Consider the following 17,286-nt stretch of genomic DNA (forward strand, 5'->3'; position numbering starts at 1 on the left):
ATAACGGTTGGTTTTAACTGTTTTCCGTTTTCCCTTTTTTTTTTTTTTTTTTTTTTTTTTTTTTTTTTTTTTTTAATTTAATTTATTTATGGACTATCAGGTTTTAAATGTTGGTTGGTCCTGGTTGGTGTGGATGGGTGATTATTTATCAGAGGTGGAGTTTGCAAAGGTTTGCTCATTTCTCCTCTTCATGATTCTTTTTAATTATCACTACCCGAATGTTGCAGCATATGTTTGGGTCTTTGGGTCTTTATGCCACTCTTTGACTTGGTATTCCTTGTATCTCATAGGCATATCATGAAGGAGTATTTTCTCTCTCTTTTTTTTTTCCCTTTTTGCTTTAGCTCGCGGAAAGCTCGAAATGCGAATTGGAAGTGGAGGATATTTTCAGCAACTACATTACTACCCTCCACGATTGTTGTTCGGTATAAGTTCTCCAACTTTGTTATTTGGCAAGTTCTCTGTCTGCTCAGTGGACTTGTGGCCTACTCTGATACTTTCAGCTCCTGCCTCTTCTGCCTTGTTTTATCCGTTGTGTTTTTCATACCCTTCCCCCTTTATTCCCAATTGGGATTTATCCCATCAATTGTTAGAGGACAGGGGAGAACTAACTACAAGCTCATGCTTCTTATGTAATTTGAAAGCTAGCCACTAGGAATCAATCATGCTTTTTCAAACCATATCATTCTTTCAGACGATCAATTGTCCACGGGGTATGATAATCATGAACATCTTGACCAATTAGAGTTGGAGCGAACAGGTTCAAGCTAAGGGTGAACAGCTTTCCAAGGGGGGGTATCAATATATTTGTGAAAGGTGAAATGAAGAAGAAAGAAACAAGAATGGGAGCAAGGCAACAAAAGACCGCGAAACCCCCTATTGGCAAATACAGCGAAATCAGCCGACAACATCGAGTTTTGTATCCCAATCAGGAAGGGCGGAGCCTAAAAGAGAAAAACGAATCAGAAAATTTGCATCCCATAAATTCATCCCCAAGCTAGATTTTCGCTTTCCATTTTCCCTTTTCCCACTCTATATAACCTAGCTGAGCATCAAAAAGAAGACAGCTCGAAAGGTCCAAAACACCCCTCCTCCCACCGATTGACCAATACCACCGCTTCGCCAGCAGAAAGGAAAATAAGATAATGAACAAAAATAATACAGGAGAAAGAAAGAAACCAGGCACGCCTCCACCGTTTCCCTACTCACCCCCGGCCCGCGCAACAAACGAAAATAGCCAATAAAATAACAATAAAAAATTAAAATTAAAATTAAAATAAAAAAAGTCTCCATTCCCCTTTACATTCATAACTCGCGGATAAATTCCTAGCCCTTCATAGTTGCCAAGAAGGAATCCAAATTATATTCCTCCTGGTACTGTCTGTCATCCCAGAGCTCGCCAAGATCATCAAGCCAACCCTTCTTGCCCTTCTCCTTAACTTCGCCATCGATATCGACCATGTCAATCTCATTACCGCCCACCCCGCCATCCTGGCTGGGTTTCTCAGCGCCCTCGGCAGTTTCGCCCAGGTTGAAAAGGTCTAGTAGTTGGTCTGTGTCCATGGTGCTCAGGCCGGCGTTTTGTTGGTTAACGACAGTTGAGGCTACGTCGATTTTGAATCGTTGGAGGCTGTGGTATTACGTGGTCTGTTAGTATAGGACATTACATATATTTCATTTTCTACTTTCTTAAGGCTGGGTGGTCTCAAATAGATAAATACTTACTTCAATATCTTTTCCTCCAGAGTGCCTCTCGTGATCAGCCGGTATACATTAACGACTTTCTTCTGCCCAATACGATGCGCGCGATCCATAGCTTGGATATCTTTCTGCGGATTCCAGTCATGTTCAACGAAAATTACGGTATCCGCACCCGTCAGATTCAAACCGAGACCACCAACACTGGTTGTGAGCAGGAGGACGTCGTAGCTGGGATCAGTGTTAAACTGGTTCACGATGTTCTGTCGCTTGGTCGCCTCCACACTGCCATCTAGTCGGAGATACTGAACTGATGGCAGTAACTTCTTGAGAACGTCATTCTGTACGATATCCAGCATTTCTTTCATCTGGCAGAAAACGAGGGCACGGTGCGGGCTGACGTAGCTGGCTCCTGTGTCCAATTCACCTTCGGTGGAGGGGTCAACGCCAATGCCACAGTCTACGAGTAGATCGCGAAGAGCAGTCAGCTTAGGTGCGTGTGCGACATCACGAATATGAGAATTCTTTCCCGCGAGGGACTTCTGGATTTCATCGTATCGCTTGTGGTTTTCTTTGACGACTAGGGCGGGAGAGTTGCAAAGGCGGCGCATGTACTGTAGGGCTTGGAAGATATGCTGCTTCGCCTCCTTATCGGTACTGCCAACTATCTTAGCGATATCCTTCTGTTCTTTTTTCGTGAAGTCCTCGAACAATTGCCGCTGCAGGTCGCTGAGGTCACAGTAATAGTTTTGGAGGATCTTTGGTGGTAGGTCGTTCAGGACTTCCTCCTTCAATCGCCGCAGGAGGAATGGCAATACTTGTTTATGCAACGCTTCAATAGCTAAGGCACCAGCCTCCTGTTCTTTCGAAGAGGACTTGCTGAATCGACTCGCAGCAATGGGTTTCGCGAAGCGGTCCAGGAAAACTTTCTCAGTCCCGAGGAAGCCAGGCATTAAGAAGTCGAATAGCGACCAGAGTTCCAACACGTTATTCTGGATTGGAGTGCCTGATAATATCAACCGATGATTACTCTTGAGCCGTTTAACGGCCAGTGTAATCTTCGCCTTGGGGTTCTTGATCAAATGGCCTTCATCCAAAACGCAGTAGTTCCAATTGAGCGGCGCGAAAACGTCATTGTCGTTCCGGCAAATATCATAAGATGTTATGACGACATCCACCGAGCCTAAAGAGTTCTGAAGTCTTGAACGTTCGGCGGGAGGGCCTACATATGCTAGACACGATAAGAAAGGAGCATACTGCTTTATTTCCTGCTGCCAATGCCCAGAAAGAGTCGGTGGACATATGATCAATGAGGGCAATCTCCGTGCTTCAGGTGCACCCGACCGCGCGAACTCTTCTTTTCTCATATGATGATCGCTAGCCACGATACAAAGAGTTTGAAGGGTCTTTCCAAGACCCATGTCGTCACAGAGGATTCCATGGAGGTGGTACCGGTTAAGGAAAGCCAGCCAGTTAACACCCTCTTGCTGGTAAGAACGGAGTTCCGCCTTGATAGCTACGGGGATCTCAAATGGCTCGATCTTGTGGACGTCGAGCATTTGGGCCATGAATTGCCGCTCCCGATCCCGTCCTTTCAAGAGCTCCTCCGATAAACCGGGTGGGTCAGGGATTCCAGCTTCCAGAGGAACCAGTTTGACCAGCGTCGCAAAGGCAGTCGTGGCAAGGAGTCTTACATCATTGTCAGAATCACTCATTCGCCCAAGAACAGGGACTATAAGGAAAATAACGTAAGGCAAAATATTATCTTCCATGACATGTATCAGATGGTAGATGCATTCAATGACTCCCTGCCGACAGTGAACATCCAACGCATTGTTTATGTTAGGCAACACCTTCTCCACGAGCATTGTCATTCCTTCAACGGTTATAACACTGCATATAGTGGCAAAGCATTTGGCAGCCGCATACCGAATGACAGACAATTTGCATTGAAGGGACTTTGCAATGATTGGCATAAGGCTGATAATCCAGGGATAGATGCCAGGATGGAATTTAGGAACTAGCGCTCGCAGCGTCGATAATCCATCAACAACTTCCTGACCAGTTTGGCTGTTGGGGTCCGTGATATCGGGTGGGAGGTCTCCAGTAAGAGCGCGTCGTAGGGGACCTTCAATCAGGCTCGCGAGGTTAGGGACCTTATCCAATAACTCCGCACCGAACCTACACGCCAGTTGCTCCAACGCTTCCTTAGCACCTCGTCGCATGATTCGAGCTTCCCGAGACTCCTGCTCGAATCTCGTAGCGTCAAGATGGTCTTTCTTATCCTCTTCCTTTCGAAGCGATAGAATTGCCGTTTCCAGGCCAGCGTTGTGATGGAACTCCGGTGTCTCCGAAGTGTCGATGCAGCAAAACTTGACAAGATTTCCAATCACCTTATCCACAGGGCCACGTCTAGAGGCACTCGTATAGTACTGTACAAGAGACGCAACAGCTGAGGCTGATCTTTGCTGCAGTTCAACGTTTTCCTCTTTCTTGACACTGTCCATCATCCCCTTAATAATCTGGCTTGGCTTCCTGGGGATGTCATGAAGAGCGACGAGTGCGCTTGCCGCCGCGGCTCTAATTCTCATATCCCGTTGGTCTTTAACCTCCTTAGCTTCTTCAACGGCTGTTAATGCACTTGCTCGCGAATCATTAAGGACCTGAAGCGCGGTCATTCTCTGTGCTGGGGAAAGGCTCCGTTTGAGTTTTTCAAAATCAGGCCCAAGAACCTTTTCGGCATCCGAAATGGAAAAGGCGCTGGGGCCGGCGTCTTGATCTCCTTGGACGATGACTGCCAGCATCGGAAGGGAGAATTGTGAAACGTGTGCATGGTCCCTGAAGGCGTTGAGGAGGGAATGACACTGTGCACGGGCAATATGTAAATAACTCGCTATATCGCTATACCACGACGGCCTCTCATTTTCAATCACTGGATTTAACGATTGAGATAACAGAGAAACATATCTGGTCTTGGCTCCTTGTATTTTCGCATACTCAACGGTAACCATGGCAGCCACTAGTTGTGAACTCGAGCCAGGCGCCTTTAGATAAGGTAAAATGGTCTGCCATATATTTGAACGGTCATTGCTATCCCAAGTAGACAAAAATCGGCCCAGAGCAGTTGCAGCGTAGATCTTTGACCTAATAACCGTTTCCACCCCGACGAGATCAATGTCGCCTTGTAACATGTGACCATCTACATTGTGAGTGAAAACTGCTGTGGTATCCTTTTTCTCAGCCTTTCGTCTTCGGCCCTTGACAGATGGTTCTGGGGCTATCGTAGTGGGGGAGGGTTTTCTTGGAGGAACGCCAGCGGAAGTGTAGGGTAGTCCAGATGGTCGAATAAAAAGAGAAGCATCCATAGGAATAGGGTATCGCGGTACGCCAAAAGGGCTCATGGTTAATGTGATGAGCGGCTGAAGAGATGGCAGGAGTTCATCATCTGTTCTGAACAGGCCACGGTCTTCCAATGCCTGGAGCAACTCAACCCAGACTTGGAGTGACAATTTGAGAACGCCCTCGTTCCGTTCAACAAGCAGGTTTTGAAAAATAAGCCGCATTGCTTTCCCATCAGCCCATGCGTTTTGTCTCTCGCTATCAAGTTTCAGGAAAGTGAGTAAAGCTCGAAGTACTGCAGAACGCACACTGGTGATGGTGTGGCGTAAAAATGGGAACAGCCTCGGGACAAGGTTTCCAAAGGACGATTCGGAGTCTTGAGCAGCGTTTGTTTTCATCGCTTTAAGGACCTGAGGGAATGTGCAAAGTTTGGAGAGTAGGTCCATAACAGATCCTGTGCTAGCACTAAGATCATCTTGGAGATTAGAGAGGCACTCCCACACGATGTTAATCAGCGAGTTTAGAGACCCAGGTCGAAGTCTCACGAAATCCTCTGCGATAGGAACTAATGTAGCGGCGCTGACAGCACGGACATCGTCGTCGTAATCGCCCAACCCTTTCATCACGGCAGCAATAACCCCATCGAGGATTTCGGGTTCCTTTAAGAGAACATCAGTCCGGACAGCAACCAGGTACTTGAGTCCGATCATACCGCCATGGCACACTTCCCAAATAGGACTAGAAAGACCGAGATCGTTTTGCATGATCATTCTATACAGAATGCGATAAACAGAAGCCAAGGATCTTGTGGGAAGATGTAATAGAAGGGCAGCCAGGGTTTGGCCGACGGTTTCACGAATCGGGGCGACTACATTGTCCGAAATGTAGTCACCGAAGCGATCTAGTAAGAAAACGCAGAGAAGTCGGCAGGCCAGGTCATTCAGCCACCGATGATTGAACATGTCGTTCTGGCGTCTCGATTTACCACGAACTCGCCCGGCTCCAGCACCTTGGACACGAATGACTTCCCGCAGACCCATGGCCGCACCGTGACGAATCTCCCAGCTAGGGTCAAACAAATCAACCATCAGAAATTCGCACATTCTTTCATATGGCCATTCCAAACCTTCTTCCTCTGCATCAGTCTGAATTACTGGTTTTTCAGGGATGACGGGCCCTTTGAATTCCGATACGATTTTACTGTCATCGTCTGGCTCAGTTCTCTCCAGCGAAAAGTAATCCAGCTTTTTATCACCATTGCTATCATCGCCGTCTTCCTCCTTTTTGACAGCATGCGGAGTAGAAGCGGTGATAGGGGTTGATATGGCATCAGAATGCTTCCGCACAGCCAAATCGACGACTCGAATTTTATTGGCTCCCATTTTGGCATTTTGTTTATTCTTTCTCTTTAACTGGTTCAGTTGCCGCTTGCTAAGCCCCTGGTCATCGCCATTGGTGGGGGTGGCTTGCATAGGGTCATGTGGGGAAGCCATAGCACAAGATGGATTACTCTGTGTGCTGCTTTTGCGAGAGACAGATGGAATTGCGATCTCGAGCTTAGGACCTGAGACCTTATGCTGTGGTTGGGTAGCGAAATCAGCCTCATTGACCAAATCCTCTTGCATATACTCCCCCCCAAGTCCTAGGCGCGAGGCCAGTGTCTTCTTCTGATGCTGAAGCCTCGAGGCCGCATCCAACCCAGCCAGCGAATATTCATATTCTTTACCGGCACTACCCAGGAGCTTGTGTCCAAACTTCAGAATGGAGCTGATATCAAGAGTATCTACGTCGAGGAGGTCTTCGGAAACAGCATTTTCTGCTACTTCCTTATCCTCTTCCTTCTTGACTGCTGGAGACACATCATCATCTTCGCCGACAACATCCTCCGCGGACTTGGGGCCTTCATCAGCATTGGGATCAAAGCGCTCAGCGTACCCTACAATGCCGCCTATTGCCTTAGCAGCTGCAGTCCGGGTGTCCCATGATCTGGACCGCAGATATGGCAAGATTCGACCTAAAAGATTGAACAATTCATCTGGATGTTGTTTCTGGACATCTGCAAGCTGCTGCGCCGCAGTGTTTCTGATAAGGGGAGTGCTTCCTGTTTCCAGAAGACTGTATTACGCCGTGTGATGGGTCAGTTTCAGGATGAGCCAACAAAAATTGAGAGTGGCGAGTGATAAAACTCACGTGACAAGTCGATCAAGCCTAACCCAAAAAAGTTAGTTATGTGGCTCAGCAGCATATAACCAGATGTGATTGGTGGAAGAACATTGAACGTACCTGGAAGTCATTGCGAGTCACGGGACCGGCAGGCAAGAATAGGGGGAAAAAAAGGAAAAGAAAAAGAGTAAATAAAACGTGATAGGGCAGGGATCAATGAGTAGGGAGCCCAGTCAAGATAATATAAGAGGAAAACGAGGTGAGGCAATTGTAGGGGGTAATGGTTGTAGCCGGGGAAAGCCCATCACAATACCCATCATAACACGAAAGAAAAAAAAAAAAATATTAATAATATGAATAATATAGTGAATGCCTCTATTATTGAGACCCGCAGCTGGGTGGTTGTCCTTGTTCTAGTTGAGAAAATAAAATAATAAATAAGCAAAAGCATGCACAGAAGTAAAGGTGGAGCAAGCAGTAGCAGCAGTGGCTGTCGGGGCGGGTGGTAGGTAGGCCTCTGGGGAGTGGACCGGGTTAATAGTGTTAATAGTTTCTTGGGTGCTGGATCTGAGAAAAAAATTGTCGAGGTCGCGCAGGATGTTTATATCATTGGGACAGCCCTCCAGCCAGCGCGCCTACCCATGTTTGCGCCTCGCTAAGCTTGCTGTTTGCGGCCTAGTGCCTGGTAATCCCGGGCGAGGCTTGTAGTAGCGCATCACGTGATGTTGCCCCCTAATCCAATCTGGACCATTTGCTGATCATGGATCGGCCACGGCAGGGCAAATCGCAAATCCCGTCGCCCGCTCAACAACTCAACAACCATCTACAAGCATCAATCGAGCAGACTCTGCATAGTTCCGAGGTGCCCTATCCGATGTTGGTCTCCTTCCAAGCGGGTGTTGGGTATCCTCTTCACTTTTGAGACTCCGAAGTTGGGATTGTTGAACAAAGCTCAGTTACCCAAAGCCAAGGGCCAAGGGCCAGTCGCCTACGGACTACTTCAACGCTGGTTCCTTACGAGTTCAGGCCTCTTTCCTAATTATTATTATTATTATGTATTGGGATGATGGGTACGCAGCTACATATTCTGACTCCATGATAATATCCCGCTATTCCCTTCTCTTCCTACACCCACCGCGCGGCCAATGCTGCGCCGGCATTACTGTTACTGTTTTTAGCATTCGATGAGTATGTACGGAGTACGGAGTACGGGTTACTGAGCTAGCCTCATCGAAGATGCCCTCTGTTCACTTACCTTCATCCAAGAGCGTTATCACTTTTCAGATCAAATAAATACCTCCATCACCCAAAAAAGCTTGCCCGGCAATAATTGGCATCCTTAAGCTGTGTCAGTGTCGATCCTTCGGGAAATATTAACTCCATAACTGCTCTGCACTCCAATATCCGTCAGACTTACTTGTATCGGTCACTAACTTCGCCAAAACAATGGAATAAGGAGAAATACCGTCGATTTAGCCCAATAGGAGTCTTCCGGAAGCGTTAGATTAGCGTCGAATTTGGGGAAATGCTCCCATTGACCAAGGATATCAATCAGTGTATCGAATGGAAAAATAAATAAATTTAGGGCTATTTAATTGATGGAATACAAAGAAGAACCACGAAGAGAACGGCAACCAGAACCAATCTACGTACTACGTTGGATAGGTTTCATCAACCCCATATTTTTATCGGCAAAGGAAGCCTTTGCACCAAGCCTGGCCGATGCTGCCACTGACATTAGGCACTGCACAGGGTAATAACAATCTATCAAAAGCCAGCGTAAAATTGAATGAGAGTATCTCTGTAAACGGACAAATGGAACACTATAATATTTGCCTTCTTCATATGTAGTAGAAAATACATATATCATAGTTTTTCTTTCATAGATATTGCTATACAACTCATCCCGCTACCACCGCTCCCTTTGTAAAACCCATTGGGTGAAAGCCAGACACAGGAAATCTGCTAAAAGAAAAAAAGAGGGGGAAAAGTGCAAAACCCAGCCCATATGAAAACAGAAAAATATCTCCCCAAATGCATGCTAAAATCTCCCGTCCCCTCCTAACACACAGGATCATCGAGCCGCCAGTATTGCCTTTGATTCCTCGTCCTTGCCCAGTAATCCTAACGAACGGATTTGTTCCGCCTTTGGCGCATTCTCTCTGGGATGTGACGCCTCTGCCTTCCGGTATGCCTGTTGCATGGCCCGAATTCGCGCTGCCTGGATGTCGTAATTTTCGGTTAGCCACGAGGATCATTCCCGTTATTCCCCAACGTGGTCTAAATAGCTCGTAGATAGATATTGTCCGAATATACATATTCTCGATGGCAGCGGTTCCCTAGAAAAACCTTACCTCTTTTCTATGATGCAAACATTCGTTGTAATCCTCCAGTGCCGGGACACACTTCAACTTTCCTGTATCCCCTTCACTGGCATTAATTACGTAGCAACCGAGGAGTTCTTGCCAGAAGGGAAAGCAGCGGGACGGGCCTGAATAGATGGCGGAGGAGAGGGTTGGATGTTAGTCAATGGGTCGGAAGCCGATGCACGAACAGAGCGCGGATTCATGGGGTCAGAAAGTGCGGAATGGGTAAATGCTTTAACACCAGCCGTAAAAAGGACACATACCGCCATTGAGGCCATAGCCTGATGCCATTGTAAAGTACCAATAGAAGCTTCAATCGCGAGGGGTGAGATAGCTGATTGCTTGCGCTGAGGGGGAGACAAAGGAGTTGGAAGTAGGTTGAGGCTCTTTCTCGGGCAGTTTGTCATTTGTTCCAGCACGAGCGCCGATTGGCCCGAGCTTGGACCAACAGCCTCAACGTCAGGAAGCAACAGACAGTGCACATACATACATCTACACCATATTTCCGTGTGCCTCTATTCAACGCTTCTTGAAATGTCCATATTCGCCATGAGAAGAGTACCACCATGAAAGCCCTTGCAGAATTGTCCGATGCCCATCTTATCCTCCTTGCCGTTCAACTCTGCGTGAACGGCGATGTGTCCGCATTGCCACGTTTACAAACCCATTTCCGTGGTGCTCCCAGCACGGATATATTCTTCCGCATCATATTGTCCTTTCTGCCTGAGAGCACAGAGCCTTCCCGATATATCTCTGTTATCGAGGACCTAGCCAACGGATCTTCGCCTCAGCCTGTGGAAGAAAATGACGATTTTGATGTAGCTTCAGTGGGCGAGTTGTCTACATCTGCAGCAAGGAAGGAGGTCCAACGACTACATCTCTTACCGCTTCGATACCCCGGGAATACAGAGGAGGAATCAGGTAGCCCGCTGGTTCAATTCCTCATCCATCGAGCACACAGAATAGACAACGAGTCGGGGTTACAACCGTTTATTATCGAGCTCCTACAGCCATTCCTTGATACATCGGAGTACCTGCAAACATGGGTCATATCGACCGCGCTACCTCTACTTCGGTTCAACTACGAATATCATTGCGAGAACGGCGTTGAATTATCTTTAGAGATAATAGAGTCACTGGATTCGGGAAGCGCCGTCAATGTCCTGCTGTCAAAAACTGATCGACGAGAAAGGGGTGGAGATGTAGGCAGAGACTTGCGGGGACTAGTTGGCCCTTGGATGTACGGCCATGCGAGATCGAAAAGGCGGAAACTCAATCAACTTGAACATTCGGGGTCAATTGCCATATTTGATAACCGAAATCCTTCGAGTGTGTCTGACAGAACCGGATGGCAAGATGTTAATGAGTGGATCCTGTCGACTAGTATACGGGACTTCCACTTGGCTGTTGAAGCAGTAGAGCAATGGGCAGGTCCGGAGGATATAGATTTTGGCGGTAATAATAAACCCCAAGGGTTGGTGTCACTCCATGCCGACAACCAGCTGGCTCTGAACTATGGTCAAGCTGCGCTGGCTGCTATATATGCCACCACCGAAGCCACCCCAGAAACTCTCGATGGATCCTGCCGGATTTTATATAGGATTGCGTCTCTGCTTGAGATTCCTGGTCACTCTATCTTGCGCATCTTTGAAAACGATCTCGAACCTCTCAATCTCGACCTAACTGCCCTTTCGGATGTATCTCGGGGTGCCATCCTCCAGAATGCTCTACTAGAGCGTTCCAATCCTCTCACATTCCCTACTACTCACACAATTGCGTTTACTGACGCCATTCTTGTTTCTATTCGTACTTTAAATAGCTTCGGCCATGCAATGTCATGCAGGGGCGCCGCGAATATTTGTCTACTTGCTAGTGACGAAATGCAGCTCTCAGAGCTACGCAGTGTTTTCGAGACCTTGCAACGGGATCATAAAACGGGACGCGACTGGCGGAAAATCAGGTCGCAGCTACTCTGGTTGAGAGATTGGGGATATTCTGTTCAGCCCGAGGAACGGGAAGCTAAATCCAGTCCTGGTCATGGGCTGTTCTGGCGCGTTCCCCTGGTTCTCCTCGAGGGGGATGTCTTGAAAGCCATGTTGAACGCAAGGCGTAAGTTGTTGTTGCTTCCCGCGGTAAAGAAGACTCATCATCTAACCAAGCGCAGAATACGAGCTTGCCGTTGAGCTCTACGCCAAAAATCTATCCTCGTCCCCTCTCCCACCAGCACAAGTTGAGCTTGCAGTGACAGACGCAATATTCACATCCTACGATAATGCCACCAATGGAAATAAAACGAGAGGCGGAATAAAACGAGCTTCAGAAATGTACGTCCGCTTCACCCTGGCTTTTGGCAACTAGTTTGTTGACTTTTTCATGACAGGCTCAAATCATTTGGACCTTACTTCCCACATTCTGAATCAATCCGCCAAATCAAGGCGTTGATATCCGCCACACATTCACTATCATTTTATTCTCTCACGTTGCAACATGGCGTCCCATTCCAGCCTGTCAGCATCCGTGCCCATCATGATCCCCTTTCATTGATTGGCAAAGTGCTTGAGCAAAACCCTAAGGCGTATACGGAACTCGACAACCTAATTACAATTGGTCGACATCTCGTTACAGCAGGCTTCCCTGCGCGTCCCAGAGACAACGATGACCCCATGCACAACAAAAAAGCCCCGTCTCGCGAAGAAGAATTGCTAGCTTCAGATCACCGAATCATATCGCTCTCCATCTCCGCGGCCCTAGAATCCAATGATTTCGACACTGCTTATTCCTATGTTCTGACTCGCTTAGCTCCACCATCAATTACATCAAACTCTGCGACTGCTATGGGTGATGATGATGTATCATGGCGCGCTGCGTATAATGCGGGCCGACATCGCTCAAGCATCGCCGAACCAACCAACAAAACACTCCAATCTCAAATCCTCCGCCTTACCCAGCGGATGGAATTACTCTCTCTAGCGCTAATACTCGCACCCTCGCCCGAGAACCTCCCAGAAATCCTCGCCGTATGGCGCCGCTGTGATGAAGAGATGACATCTCTCCGCGCACAAGAGACGGCAGAGGCCGAAAGCTGGGACACGCGTGGCGATAGCATAACCTCCAACTCAAACTTACCCGGCGGTTTTGGCCCGTCCGATGCTGAGCTCGATGCTCTAGAAACCGAACAAGCTAAGCGGTCGCGCACGGGACATGGCAAACGCGCATCCCACTTCGCAGGCGGTTATGAAGAGGCGCCCATGGGCTTATTCGAAGTGGCGCGTGGCGCGGCACAGGCGATTAGCAAGACCGCGTTTCCGCTCCGTGGGCCTGAGGCTGCTTCCGGTGCCGGCCGTGCTTCGAGCGATTCGAGACGTATTAGTATGGATACCATGGGCACGGAAGATGGGAGTGGTGGTGAAGGGGGTGGCGGTGGACGGGTTAGGAAGAGGGACGTTGTTAGTAGTATGGTGACGGGTGGGTTGGCGACTGGGCTTGGGTGGGTGCTTGGTGCTCAGCCGGTCAGCAACAATCATAATGATGCTAGCGCTAATGCTCATATGGATGGGTAATCATGCTTTATGTTAACCACGCAGCTGTCCGTTGTTTTATTTTTATTTTTATTTTACTTCACTTATTTTTTGATCCATGATTGATTGATTATACATACACTAGCCAGCTACAGATACGTTTTGGGCCTAGGGAGTAGTTTGATTTCTTGGTCTAGTTGTCCTTTATTGCCTTATGCCTTTTACTAATTATATCCATTTGATTCGATATCGCTATCTTCTGTGATGATGCTAAGAATGAGATTTCACTCCAACACATTCCCGGCTTTATTGCTACAATAATCAGTGCGTTTTCTTTCTGACTACTGCAAGAAAAATATCTATACGCCGTAGTTACAGTAGACAAATCGCAGTCCAATCTCCGCGAAAAAGATTTTAACCTTTGGAATTTCTCGGCGGGGTGACTAGAACAGAAAATAAATATAGAAGATGATACAATAGATAGATATTCGATACGGCCCGTTTCTTTTTTTACTGCGCGCGACCCAACAAAGTTAGCAAGTTAGACTTCAGTTAGTTTCCATAGGTCGAGGGAGAGCTTTTCCTGTCAAAGCATTGCCAAAACCATATATACTCCGTAGACCGGATCCTTTCCCAGAAGCCTGATAATCCAACACTTGAAGCATTATTGTTATTATTGAAATTGCTCTTCAAATAAAAATTTTGGCGACCTCAGGCGCGGCGCATGGCTTATTTATTTACCTTGGGTAAATAGACTAGATGCTCATACCTGCCCGTAGAAAAGTTTAATTTAGTTCAGGCGATATCCATTTACCTCGGCAAAGCGCGTATAGTTATATGCTCTCTTTCTGGGGGGATGTCGAGTGGGAGCACCGATCGAAAGCATTCTCATGAAGGTAAGGTATCCTCGGTCAACCCAATAAGGAAGATGCTTGAGAACAAACACGGCACATTACATAGATATACATCCGCAAGTTGTCTAATAATAAAGATTGCTGGTGTTAAGTTGCACGGCTGCTTGACAACAACCACAACAAACCCCTCACCCGGCGGAAGGTCGCACTTGATCGATCGCCCGGCAAGGAAACCAGATAAATAAGCCATACATCGCACTTGTAAGCTGTATAAATTCTAGAAACCTAAGTAATAATAAATAAATAAATAAATAAACAGCATATCAAATAAAATATTTTAAAAACCAAACCTGAGAAAAAAGGGGCAAGGGAAGAAAATTTTTTTTTTTTTAAAAAAAATGGCAAACTACACCACCCTACCCTCCACGGCCACCAAGCGCCCCGAACCTTTCCAGGTCTCAATCCCCGAGCAACAGCTGAGCGAGTTCAAGACGCTGCTAAAGCTGTCGAAGATCCCTGTGCCAACATACGAGAGTCTGCAGGAAGATGGGAAGTTTGGGATTAGCCATAAGTGGCTGGTGGAGACGAAGAAGTACTGGGAGGAGGAATTTTGATTGGTATGCTTCACGTTTCTTCCCTTGTTTGTTAAATTCTCCGGTTTCGAGCTGGGGATGGGCATTATATGCTATAGATTCTTTATGCGTCGCTTTGGGATTTGTAGGTGATGGGTTTTATTCGAGAGGGGGCGGGGTTGTGCTCTTAGTCTTCCTGGGATGCTAGCTGTATAAATATATAAAAACGCTGACAATCAGATATATTTTACATACAGGAGAAAAACCGAGGAGTACATCAACTCATTCCCCAACTTCATGACAACAGTCAATCTCCCCGCCGGTGGGAATGAGGAATTTAAAATCCATTTCGTCGCTCTATTCTCCCAGAAGGCTGATGCGATCCCCATTGCAATACTCCATGGCTGGCCAGGTATCTATAGACCCCAGATCTATACACCCCCCGACGACCAGAACGATCTCCAAAACCCAAAAAAAAAAAAAAAAAAAAAAAAAAAAAAAAAAAAAAAAAAGATAACCTAACCAAATCACTCAATAAAACAGGAAGCTTTTTCGAACACCTCCCTCTCCTCACCCTAATGAAGGAGAAATACACCCCTCAAACCCTCCCTTATCATCTGATCGTCCCCTCCTTACCCGGCTACGCCTTCTCCTCCGCACCCCCGCTAACGCGCAACTTCGACCAAAATGATGTAGCCAAGATCATGCACCAGCTCATGGTGGATCTTGGGTTTAAATCCTCAGGCTATCTGGTGCAAGGTGGTGACATCGGGAGTATGGTTGCAAGGAGAATGAGTGAGTTTTATGACGCGTGCAAAGGTATGTCATATAGAAATAACCCAAGAATAAAATTAATAAAAGAAACTTCAACCCCCATCCCTCTCTACCCTAAGAACCACAAATACAACAATACAAAAAAAAAAAAAAAAAAAAAAAAAAAAAAAAAAAAAAAAAAAAAAAAAGAAGATAAAAAAGAAAAATCCATACCAACATACAACACAACCCACCCACCAGGCTTCCACATCAACTTCTACCCAACACCAACCATAACCTCTCCCCCGGACGGAATCGCCACCGACGGGTCCCTAACCGACTCAGAACGGGCAGGCATGCAGCGCGCCGAGCTATGGAAGAGAACAGGCAACGCATATTCGATGGCACACGGCACGCGACCCAGCACCATCGGTCTCCTGCTGGGCACTAGCCCGCTCGCGCTGCTGGCGTGGGTGGGCGAGAAGTTCCTAGCCTGGTCGGACGAGCCGCTGTCGACGGAGGAGATCTTGCGATGCGTGACGCTGTATTGGTTTACGGAGTCAATGGGGAGAGGGATTTATCCGTATCGGAGTGTTAGTATTTTTTATTTTATTTTTATTTCTTAAAATTTATTTTTTTTCTCGCGAATTTCAGGGGTTGTGTTTCGATGCTATACTAACCACTAGTAAATTTCCAGCGGACTCTGCTGTTAGAGACACAAACCCAGAACAAGCCGTTCGGGTATTCGTATTTCCCCAAGGAAATCTGTCCCACACCGGCAGCATGGACGGGGAAATTGGGTGATATGGTATTCTATAAGGAACATGACAAGGTACGCATATCTATCTGTATGGCCGGCCCTTTTATTTTGTCCTTTTTTTCCTCGTCCATACTTTTTTTTCAATTGGGATGGGATGGATGTCGTTGGGCTGACTTTAGGTACGCTGATTCTTTTCCAGGGCGGGCATTTTGCAGCGTTGGAACAGCCGCAGTTGTTCATGGAGGATTTGGAAGCGTTTGTTGCGGCGTCTTGGAAATGAACAATAATAATAAACAGTGGGGGAAGCGAATGTGGGGAGGTAGTTTTCCCGCGAGGGAAAAGTAGAAGCCGAGAAATGAAATGGGCCGCTCTTTAAAGGAGAAATTTGATCCTTGGAGCGTTGCTCGGAATGAAATATGCCATCGAGAGAGCGACTGGATGTAACTAGATATGATGATCTGGAGTTGGGTCTAGTTAGCAATTATTATGACGATGAATGGAATAACTCTTTTCGCCCAAAGTTTCCCGATCTGACAGAGCCAGACATCCATCGCCTTTTCTGGTACGTATTGTTCGACGTTCTGATAGCTCCTCCCATGCCAAGCTAGGTTCGCTCTGGCTAGAGGATTTCATAGACCCATTCCACATAGGATCGGACAGAAACCATGGCCCATGTGGACCTCTGTCATGGCGTGTATATAAAGCCCAAGGATTGTCCGGAGCCAGAACAGGTCCTGCATCTCAGATAAAATAGAAGAGAAAATAAAGAAGGGGTGAAGGTTAGAGGGAAGAAGGCGAACAATAAAACAATCCAAACATTCCATTTTTCTCTTTACTCTATCTTTCAAGCTTATAGCTCAAGACAAGTTGAATCGGTATTTAGTCTTGAACACGAAAGGCAATCCTGAAGAAGCAGAAGCTCAAGGACACAGAACAAAACGGAAAAATGGAACAGAAAAAAGCTACACCAAGACAAAAGGAGATGGCTAGGAAGAAAGCAAGTAAAAACAAATAATATAATGAGAATAAAATAAGTGTATATCCTAAAAAACTCCGGTCTCCTCGACAAAGTATATGTGAGAGAAATGCTGTGTCTGTTTGGTCATCCGTTTGTCACCCATCACAAGGCGTAAAAAGTAAGGGAAGTGAAAGAAAAAGAAAAAGAAAAAGTTGACATAATAAAGAAGAGGTGGTAGTGTGAGGTGAAGATAAATCAAAAAGAGGAAAATATAGAACGGTTAATCCAAAGATTCAGCCCAGGTG

General features: G+C 46.7%; 4 protein-coding genes across 5 annotated transcripts; 2 read left to right on the plus strand and 2 right to left on the minus strand.

The window, feature by feature from the left end:
* Nucleotides 1–86: 86 nt before the first annotated feature.
* BDBG_05027 (TBP associated factor) lies at nt 87–7,787 on the minus strand. Its single transcript, XM_031721951.1, has 4 exons — nt 7,321–7,787; nt 7,228–7,245; nt 1,726–7,152; nt 87–1,630 (listed from the first exon to the last, which is right to left on the minus strand). Exons 1-4 carry the CDS (start codon nt 7,329–7,331, stop codon nt 1,327–1,329), a joined length of 5,760 nt encoding a protein of 1,919 aa, XP_031578476.1. The 5' UTR covers nt 7,332–7,787; the 3' UTR covers nt 87–1,326.
* A 978-nt stretch (nt 7,788–8,765) lies between these two features.
* BDBG_05028 (NADH dehydrogenase (ubiquinone) Fe-S protein 5) lies at nt 8,766–13,763 on the minus strand. Its single transcript, XM_002625118.2, has 3 exons — nt 9,830–13,763; nt 9,555–9,691; nt 8,766–9,421 (listed from the first exon to the last, which is right to left on the minus strand). The coding sequence occupies exons 1-3, from the start codon at nt 9,855–9,857 to the stop codon at nt 9,275–9,277; spliced, it is 312 nt and encodes a 103-aa protein (XP_002625164.1). The 5' UTR covers nt 9,858–13,763; the 3' UTR covers nt 8,766–9,274.
* Nucleotides 10,000–13,480, plus strand: BDBG_05029 (protein transporter Sec39). The gene is made up of 3 exons (XM_002625119.2): nt 10,000–11,675; nt 11,731–11,890; nt 11,947–13,480. The coding sequence occupies exons 1-3, from the start codon at nt 10,133–10,135 to the stop codon at nt 13,124–13,126; spliced, it is 2,883 nt and encodes a 960-aa protein (XP_002625165.1). The 5' UTR covers nt 10,000–10,132; the 3' UTR covers nt 13,127–13,480.
* Nucleotides 13,760–16,675, plus strand: BDBG_05030. Of its 2 annotated transcripts, XM_031721953.1 has the most exons (6): nt 13,760–14,555; nt 14,768–14,922; nt 15,054–15,329; nt 15,525–15,856; nt 15,961–16,111; nt 16,223–16,579. In XM_031721953.1, the coding sequence occupies exons 1-6, from the start codon at nt 14,485–14,487 to the stop codon at nt 16,366–16,368; spliced, it is 1,131 nt and encodes a 376-aa protein (XP_031578477.1). In that variant the 5' UTR covers nt 13,760–14,484; the 3' UTR covers nt 16,369–16,579. The 2 variants fall into 2 exon arrangements, with proteins under 2 accessions (XP_031578477.1, XP_031578478.1); XM_031721952.1 differs by having other exon boundaries at nt 13,933–14,555; nt 15,054–15,856; nt 15,961–16,095; nt 16,223–16,675.
* The last annotated feature ends 611 nt before the right edge of the window (nt 16,676–17,286 follow it).

Source organism: Blastomyces gilchristii (genome assembly GCF_000003855.2).
Source record: "Blastomyces gilchristii SLH14081 genomic scaffold supercont1.8, whole genome shotgun sequence".
NCBI lineage: Eukaryota > Fungi > Ascomycota > Eurotiomycetes > Onygenales > Ajellomycetaceae > Blastomyces > Blastomyces gilchristii.

Bases quoted from the DNA above. Each gene is read 5' to 3' on its own strand.
- BDBG_05027 (XM_031721951.1), bottom strand. The intron at 1,631-1,725 runs GTAAGTATTTAT...GTAATACCACAG, and splicing joins CTGGAGGAAAAGATATTGAA to CCTCCAACGATTCAAAATCG.
- BDBG_05028 (XM_002625118.2), bottom strand. From the start codon at position 9,857: ATGGCATCAGGCTATGGCCTCAATGGCG. The intron at 9,692-9,829 runs GTATGTGTCCTT...CCATCTATTCAG, and splicing joins AGGCTATGGCCTCAATGGCG to GCCCGTCCCGCTGCTTTCCC. The intron at 9,422-9,554 runs GTAAGGTTTTTC...TACGACATCCAG, and splicing joins GTTTGCATCATAGAAAAGAG to GCAGCGCGAATTCGGGCCAT.
- BDBG_05029 (XM_002625119.2), top strand. From the start codon at position 10,133: ATGAAAGCCCTTGCAGAATTGTCCGATGCCCATCTTATCCTCCTTGCC. The intron at 11,676-11,730 runs GTAAGTTGTTGT...AACCAAGCGCAG, and splicing joins AGCCATGTTGAACGCAAGGC to AATACGAGCTTGCCGTTGAG. The intron at 11,891-11,946 runs GTACGTCCGCTT...TTTTCATGACAG, and splicing joins ATAAAACGAGCTTCAGAAAT to GCTCAAATCATTTGGACCTT.
- BDBG_05030 (XM_031721952.1), top strand. From the start codon at position 14,485: ATGGGAAGTTTGGGATTAGCCATAAGTGGCTGGTGGAGACGAAGAAGT. The intron at 14,556-14,767 runs GTATGCTTCACG...TTTTACATACAG, and splicing joins GGGAGGAGGAATTTTGATTG to GAGAAAAACCGAGGAGTACA. The intron at 16,096-16,222 runs GTACGCATATCT...ATTCTTTTCCAG, and splicing joins TCTATAAGGAACATGACAAG to GGCGGGCATTTTGCAGCGTT.